The sequence below is a fragment of the Plectropomus leopardus genome, chromosome 4 (genome assembly GCF_026936395.1).
Source record: "Plectropomus leopardus strain MGB_pleo_1.0 chromosome 4, ASM2693639v1, whole genome shotgun sequence".
Classification (NCBI taxonomy): domain Eukaryota; kingdom Metazoa; phylum Chordata; class Actinopteri; order Perciformes; family Serranidae; genus Plectropomus; species Plectropomus leopardus.
This window is the reverse complement of record NC_142179.1, coordinates 891,365-900,000: the sequence shown is the minus strand read 5'-3', so window position 1 is coordinate 900,000 and position 8,636 is coordinate 891,365. Positions and strand designations below refer to the sequence as shown.

General features: G+C 45.9%; 2 protein-coding genes across 2 annotated transcripts in view; one reads left to right on the top strand and one right to left on the bottom strand.

Annotated features, from left to right (window-relative positions):
* The window catches only part of LOC148189653 (uncharacterized), a 5,460-nt gene extending 3,094 nt beyond the window's left edge, over nucleotides 1-2,366 (bottom strand). The window contains exon 1 of the mRNA XM_088076147.1: nucleotides 1-2,366. This exon is cut by the window's left edge and continues 1,762 nt beyond it. The gene's annotated coding sequence lies outside the window, so the exon portion shown is untranslated.
* Nucleotides 2,367-2,502: 136 nt separating this feature from the next.
* LOC121938205 (inactive phospholipid phosphatase 7-like) lies at nucleotides 2,503-7,010 on the top strand. Its single transcript, XM_042481479.2, has 4 exons — nucleotides 2,503-2,818; nucleotides 3,818-4,143; nucleotides 4,790-4,971; nucleotides 5,050-7,010. Exons 1-4 carry the CDS (start codon nucleotides 2,628-2,630, stop codon nucleotides 5,254-5,256), a joined length of 906 nt encoding a protein of 301 aa, XP_042337413.1. The 5' UTR covers nucleotides 2,503-2,627; the 3' UTR covers nucleotides 5,257-7,010.
* The last annotated feature ends 1,626 nt before the right edge of the window (nucleotides 7,011-8,636 follow it).

Below are 8,636 nucleotides of genomic sequence, written 5' to 3'. Positions count from 1 at the left end.
ATGCACCAGCAGCAATATAATACCAGCAATAATGCACCAGCAGCGTTACAATACCAGCAATAATGCACCAGCAGCGTTACAATACCAGCAATAATGCACCAGCAGCACAATAACAACTGACAGATCTTCCTACCATGAGAAGGTTTCCTTCCTCGTTTTTTTGGCGGGGAAGTCCTTAATGAGGCTCCTAAAATCGCTTTTAGAGACATGTGCTTCAGTCTGTTTTAACCCATTGTTGATCTCAGTGTTGGGAAAGAAAGCTCCCGCTGCTGTGGGTAACAGGCAAACTCATGAACAGTCTCAGTGCCTTTAGTCCAGCATGTCCTCGTGACTTCTTCAGGTTTGTATCAGCATGCGGGATCCGAGCTGTCGGCGGGATTTTCAGCCTCCTGTGCAGCGACAGGTGCGGCCGTCATGGAGGCTCGCGCGTCATCATGGCCAATTCCCGCGGTGTTGCCTGTACATGACACAGGTGCTTCAGGTGCTTCAGGTGTCTGCTCCTCTGTCTCAGACTCGCTACCTGAGTGACGCGGTGAGGCGTGGTCACAGCCAGCTTCACAGGTGGCTTAGCTGCGGCGTTAGCTGCGACGTTTCGTGCCGCGTTAGCTGCCACATTAGCTGCGATGTTAGCTGCCGCGTTAGCTGCCACATTAGCTGCCGCGTTAGCTGCGGCGTTAGCTGCCGCGTTAGCTGCGACGTTAGCTGCCGCGTTAGCTGCGACGTTAGCTGCCGCGTTAGCTGCGACGTTAGCTGCCGCGTTAGCTGCGACGTTAGCTGCCGCGTTAGCTTCTTGTCGGTCTCGACTAGACGAAGATTCAGCAGCCTAAAATATTCTGTGAGTTCCGGATCTTTCTTCAGCAGATCTTCGTCACGCTGTTCTTCCAGTGACATCAAATCCATCCATGTTTATTAGGTGAAAACGAAACTGACCCTTGAACCTGGTCACGTGATGCGGCCAGCAGCTGATTGGGTAGCTGTAGCCCAGTCACATGCTAGTATTTTTTAATGCATCTTATGGGCCAATATGGGCCAGTGCTTTCTTTTCTTTCTTTCCTCTCTGAAGTAAATTTAAATATTTAAAAATAGTTTGGCCAATCCGGGGCCCTTTCACATGTGGGGCCCCTGGGCTGCAGCCTGGGCCAGCCTGAGCGTTAATTTTAATCTTAATCTTAATCTTAATCTTAAAGTGCCATTTAAATAACTCAGAAAGCAAATGTGTTTATTTATACCTTTAAAACGTTCCTCAGCATTTCACAATCTGTGAGTGTGATCATCAGCTGATTGTTTGTTTACTGATTGATTGATTGATTGATTGATTGATAGGTTTCCTCCTCTGATTGGCTAACTGGTAATTGGTGATTGATCGAGTGCACTCGCTGAAAACCGAACACTGCCGGTGACTCAGGTGAGTTCAGGTGAATTAAATCATTAAACACTCAGTGTTTGGCTCCAAACGTCGGCAGACATCAACTTCTGTTAACACCTGGAACACGCGCCACCGGGCCGGAGGGGGCGGGGCTTCCTCCTTGATGTCAGTCAGAGTTTGAGGTCAGTGATGTGGCTTTTTTAATCATTATTAGGGACTGTTAGTTATTTATGAGAGGGGAGGGGGTGGTGCAAAAAAAGGGGGAGGCATGTCAAATACTTTTTAAGTCCGGGGGAGGGAATAGTTTTTATTTATTTATTTATTTTAATGTAGATTTTAAAGACAATCTTTTTTAAACGGTTGTGATTATTTTGCGTTTTTTTAATTTAAAATCTTTGGTAGTTATTTTTTATTTATTTATTTTTGTTTTGCTTACTTTTGTCATTTTTTTATATTCAAATTTTGACTTTTTTCTTTTCGTTTTTGCGATTTTTTTCTGTTTCTTTTTTTTAAACGATTTTTCTGTCTTTAAATTTGTTCTGCACTTTTTTCCTTCTAAATGTTTGGCCAATTTTTATTTTTTTATTTTCATTTTATTTTATTTTTTAATTTTTTTCTGGCGATTTCTGACGTGGTGTGCCGTGCTGGAGGGGAGTTAAACCTGTAGAGTTCATCAGAAACCAGGTTCAGGTCCTGTTTTTTCAGTCCAGAAATTGGATCCTATGACTCACCTGGAAACTAAATTTTTCAAAAATTTCCAAAAATTAAAGGTAAAACAAACAACCCAAAAATTTTAAAAGAAAAATCACCAAATGTTTTAAAAATAATAATAATAAACAAGAAAAAAAGAAATTTTTAAAGAAAAAAAAACACAAAATGTTTTAAGATTCACAAAAAGTCTAAAAGAAAAAAGAAAAAAAAGCCAAAAGTTTTTAAAGGAAAAGGAAATTGTTTCTTTAAAAGAAGAAAAGAAAATAATATTTTTCTAAAAACCTTTGGTGACGACTGAGACCCCGACAGCCTCAAATCCTGCAAACACCCCGAGCTGAAATGTCCCTTTAATAAGAGTGTGTGTGTGTGTGTGTGTGTGTGTGTGTGTGTTCAGTGTTTTTCCAGCCCCCCTCCCACCCCCCCACCCCCGAACAGCTGACAGTAGAAGAAGAAGGCCAGCTGGTCTATTTTTAGCAGAGTCCCTCAGAGTCCCTCAGAGTCTCAGACCCGATCCGTCTCCGCACGCCGTCTCGCCTCCAGCAGCTCCGACATGCCGGGAAGCCAGGCCCGGTCCAGGGCCAGAGACCGGAACAATGTCCTGAACCGGCCCGAGTTCATGTCCCTTAACCAGCCCCCCCGCAGGGAGCCGGGCCCGGGGGAGGGCCGGGGGGGCGGTGGTCTGAGGAGGGCCAGCAGACAGCCGAGTCAGCAGGAGGACGCCGGGGAGGGACGAGGGGGGAGGTAAGGCTCTCAGGCTCCGCCCACTGACATCACCACTCACATTTAGAGGATCCAGACCCTGGGGACCGGGACCAGGACCGGGTCCCGGGGCCAGGGTCCAGAGCTCCCAGTTAACGGCCTGAGGCTGCAGAGAGACCTCTGACAGGATCACCTGGTCTCTCCGAGTCCGACTGCAGCACGAAGGATCGCGACAGAGACGAAGCTCAAAACCACAAAAACCCTCCGATTCTTTGGAGGTGAAATTTGTTCATTTCTGAGAAAATATTGTGTTCTCCGGTCACACATTTACGAGAAAAATAAAAACTGATATTCCCTGCGGTTTAAGTCTGAAATTCATGAGGAAAAAAATATTGTCTGGAATTAAATTTATGATTTATTTTAAAAAATCAAAAATGAAAGAAAAAGGACAGATATTCTTTGAGATTAAATTCATAAATCAACCAGAAAAATAAAAACGTTATTCTTCGGTATTTAAGTGGTGAATTTATGAGGGAAAAAACCTGGAGAGTCTTTGTAAATAAAGTTGCAAAGTAAAAAATTCTCTGATATTCTCTCAGATTTAAGCGGTTAATTAAAAACAAACACCTGGAGATCTCTGGGATTTAAGTCGCGAATTTACAGAAAACACGGACAGATTCAGTTTCTGAGTCTGATTCAGTTTCTGAGTCTGATTCAGTTTCTGAGTCTCAGAAACTGAAACAGAGAATATCAGTTATTTTTTCTTGTTAATTCTGGATTTTATTCCCAGAAAATACAATGTTTTGCAAATATTTACTTTCAGGTCATTGTTGTTTTGTAAATTTCCCTTTTTAATCTGCAGGAATATAAAATCATTTTCTCTTGTAAGTTTGCGTCTTTAAACTGTCTCTGTTGGGATCCCCTCATTATGTAGCAGAAACTGTTTGATCCTGTCAGGGACAAACACGAACTCGGACTCACGGCTGCAGAGTTTCAGCAGTAACCTGTTCTCGTGGTCTGTCCTGGTGTCTCTGTCCTCAGGGGGTCCAGGGACTCCTCAGAGGGGGGCTCAGCAGCTGATGGCGGAGCGAAGGACGCGCCCCGCTGGCCGGAGTCGGACTGCATGCAGCTGAATCCGTCTTTTCGAGGCATTGCCATGAACTCGCTGCTCGCCATCGACATCAGTCTGTCCAAACGTCTCGGCATCTGCGTGGGGACGCACGGTGGCTCCGGGGCCCCACTGCGCTCCATGGTGACGCTGCTGGCCCTCACTGGACACGCCCTCCCCTGGCTCTGCGGGACACTTGTCTGTCTCTGGAGGAGCAACACACTGGCAGGACAGGAAGTCCTCGTCAACCTGCTGCTGGGTGAGACAATTTTCATGTCTCCTGTGTCTGCTGTCCAACACATCTCCTGTCTCTACTCTCCAACACGTCTCCTGTGTCTGCTGTCCAACACGTCTCCTGTTTCTACTGTCCAACATTTCTCTTGTCTCTGCGGTCCAACGTGTCCTCTGTCTCTCTGCTGTCCAGCACACAGAAACCTGTGACTGAGCCGACCAGCAGGGGGCAGGATATCAGCTGTCTGTGCGGATTTCAAACTGCTGCCAAAAATTCTGAAATGTTTCACGTAATCTACAGTGACAGCAACATTTTGTCAATTTTCTCACGAACATTAAAGATTTATTCAGCAGTAATTTGCAGGTTTATTTTTACAGCAGAATTTACAGTCAAACATTCGGATACACTGTGGGTGATGTCTTCATACGAATTGTGTCGATGGACGCAGCCTGTCCTCTGTAGGCAGCCCGGTCTGTCCAAGTCTCTTTCAGTTTCTGATCCATCACGGCGCTCACATCGTGTACCGTCGTCGTGTTTCGAGCCACAGATAACTGAAGTTTGTGTTGCGTTTTCGTGGCACGGGTCCAGCAGCTGGTGTGGTTTTCATTTTCTTTATTATTTGGTTTGGTTGTCTCTGTCTCTGCTGTCCAACATGTCTCTCTGTCTCCTGCAGCTCTGATTCTGGACCTGATGACGGTCGCTGGCGTGCAGAAGTTGGTCAAACGGCGAGGACCCTGGGACTTCCCTCCGGGGTTCCTGGACTACGTGGCGATGGATCTGTACTCGTTCCCGGCGGCTCACGCCAGCCGAGCCGTCATGGTGTCCAAGTTCCTGCTGACACACCTGGTTCTGGCGGTCAGTCTCTGTTTCATATGTCCAGGACTCACAGTGTCCTGACTCGGTGTCCTGACTCAGTGTCTTCCTGTCCTCCAGGTGCCCCTCAGGATCCTGCTGTACCTGTGGGCGGTGCTGGTGGGCGTGTCCCGGGTACTGCTGGGTAAACACCACCTGTCGGACGTCGGCTGTGGATTCGCTCTCGGCTTCCTGCACTTCAGTCTGGTCGAGTCCGTGTGGCTCGACTCGGCCACCTGCCAGACCCTGATCTCCATCGGCACCCTGCGCTGGACCCCGCTGGTCTGAAACGGTCTGTACTGGTCTGAACTGGTCTGAAGTGGACCGCACAGGTCTGAACTGGACTGGATCAGGGTCAGACTGCAGTCCGCCTGATGCTCACACGTCTTTGAAGTGGTCCGGAGCGCTCTGGACCTGCTGCTGCGCTCTGATGTCGCTCCTCGTTCGGACCAGTTTGGACTGGTTTAACCCTTTGAAACCCGGAGCGACGTCGCTCTTCTTTCAGACGCCACGACACGAATTTAACCCTTTGAACTCTGAGCTCACTGACGAGGCAACGAGCAACGCAGTGAGACACGATCCACCAACTGCAGGAAATGAGTTCATTTAGGAAATGATTTTTATAAAAGTTAAGGGAAAAAGAAAAAAGACGGAGAAATTATATTTCTGACGATCATAATTCTGCTTCAAATTATTTTAAGAATTGGAGTTTTTCAACACTTCTTCCAGGTTACTTAAAAAAAATGATTATTTTTTGTGTGAAAGCGGGAGAGCGGGGAAGACGTGCAGCACACAGGTGAGCTACCAGGCTCCTCCCTTTTTTCAGTCATTTTCAGGTAATTTTCTCGTACTTTTTACTAGTTTATGATTAATTTTGGGGTCATTTCTTCCTTCGTTGCTCGTTGCCTTCTCACCGTGTTTTTGACAGAAATGAGGTCAAACTGCTCAGATTTCAAAGGGTTAAAGCGGTTTTGGACGGCGTCTGTCCAGGTGTCCTTCCTGTTGTTGGACGGACGTGTCACATCAGCTCAACGTCTGATACGCAGAAACCCTCAGGGGAAAGTTTGGCTGTTTAACCCTTTAGAGCCTGGACTGACATCAGTTTTCTTGTGCTGCATTCAGATGCCTTTTGCAGGCTGTTTAACCCTTTAAAACCCGAGCAGATTGAACGTGAGGGAAAAAAGGCGCCGAGCAACAAAGCAAGAAAATGACCTCAAAACTAGCTCTGAAAAAGTGGAGAGTTTTATGAAATTATCCAAAATAAAATAAAATAAAATGACACTTTAACAAAAACAAACACACAATTTTTTTTTAACCTTATTTAAGGGAATTATTTGTATTTTAATTGCAGCTTTTTTCTTTTATTGTGTGTGTGTTCATTTTCAGGTAACTTTTGTCAAAGTTTTTTCCTTTTTTTGTTCATTTTTAGGACATTTCGTCTCCAGCTGCTTGATGCCTTCTCCTCATTTTTAAAAAGATATCAAATCATTACTCAGGTTTCTAAGGGTTAAACTGTAAAGATGCTTAATGTGTGCATGTCTGTGTGTGTGTGTGTGTGTGTGTGTGTGTGTGTGTGTGTGTGTGTGTGTGTGTGTGTGTGTGTGTGTGTGTGTGTGTGTGTGTGTGTGTGTGTGTCTGTGTGTGTGTGTGTGTGTGTGTGTGTGTGTGTGTGTGTGTGTGTGTGTGTGTGTGTCTGTCTGTGTGTGTGTGTGTGTGTGTGTGTGTGTGTGTGTGTGTGTGTGTGTGTGTGTGTGTGTGTGTGTGTGTGTGTGTCTGTGTGTGTGTGTGTGTTTTTCTCGGTTTGGATCTATCAGGTTGAATTCTGCTGCAGTCGTCATGACGACACAAAGACGCCTCAGAGACATTTGAAATCCTCTTTTCTTCCCTCCAACACCGACTGCTGGTGAGCTTTTTTTCCACCATGAAAGAAAATCAAACTAAAGTAACGGAAACTTTCGAAAAGAAAAACAGATTTTTTTTTGTTTGTTTTCATCGGGTTCATTCACATTTTTACCAATAAATTTCAGAGATTTTCAAAGATCTGTTTGAGCGATCTGAAGCTTCGTTTGTGACTCTTTCTGTCATAAATATTAGTTTTTATAAATTTCTGTGGACCTGCAGACTGATGACAAATTCAGAGTCAAAAGCCCAAAAGATTACTCCTGTTTTTCTGCTCTGATGGCTGTGGGATCAAAAATGTCAGTTTGAATGGGTTTCAATGGAGCATTTTTGGACCTGAACAGTCTGAATGTAACTATTTAGTTTCCACAGTGTATTTTAGACTTATTGTAGGAGCTGAGCTGCAAATTCACTGATTACACTCAGATACACAATCTGGACTACATTTAGGACACATGCATCAACACACACACAGTTATCACAACAGGAAGAAGAAAAGAGACTAAAATGAGACAAACAGGCCCTGAAGGGTTAAATGAAATGAATCATTTTCAGTGACCTTTGACCTCAACAGTCAGCTGTGAGATGGACACCATAGAAGAAAAGAGTTTAAAGAGTCTGAACTTTGTTTCGTTAAATAAAAACTACACAAGTTTAAGATTTTTATCACTTCCTGTTACACCCCCCTCCTTCCCCCTCTCACTCTCACACACACACAGAGAGAGAGAGAGGGAGAGTTCAGGTGTGACAAAAGGAGAGTTACCTGAGAGAGCAGCTCAGCATTCTTTTGATCAGACTGGTTTTCTCCAACAAGAGTGTCTGAAAACACACAGAACAGAAGTACAGGTAACTGCACCCGACACAGGTAACTGCACCCGACATAGGTAACTGCACCCGACACAGGTAACTGCACCCGACACAGGTAACTGCACCCGACACAGGTAACTGCACCCAACACAGGTGTCTGTACCCGACACAAGTAACTGTACCCAACACAGGCAACTGCACCCGACACAGGTAACTGCACCCGACACAGGTAACTGCACCCGACACAGGTAACTGCACCCGACACAGGTAACTGCACCCAACACAGGTAACTGCACCCGACACAGGTAACTGCACCCAACACAGGTATCTGTACCCAACACAAGTAACTGTACCCGACACAAGTAACTGTACCCAACACAGGTAACTGCACCCAACACAGGTAACTGCAACCGACACAGGTAACTGCACCCAACACAGGTAACTGCACCCAACACAGGTAACTGTACCAAACACAAGTAACTGTACCCAACACAACTGCACCCAACACAGGCAACTGCACCCGACACAGGTAACTGCACCCAACACAGGTAACTGCACCTAACACAGGTAACTGCACCCAACACAGGTATCTGTACCCGGCACAAGTAACTGCAACCGACACAGGTAACTGCACCTGACACAGGTAACTGTAGCCAACACAAGTAACTGCACCCGACACAGGTAACTGCACCCGACACAGGTAACTGCACCCAACACAGGTATCTGTACCCGACACAGGCAACTGCACCCGACACAGATAACTGCACCCGACACAGGTAACTGCACCCAACACAGGTAACTGTACCCAACACAGGTAACTGTACCCGACACAAGTAACTGCACCCAACACAGGTAACTGCACCCGACACAGGTAACTGCACCCAACACAGGTAACTGCACCTGACACAGGGAACTGCACCTGACACAGGTAACTGTACCCAACCCAGGTGACTGCACCCAAC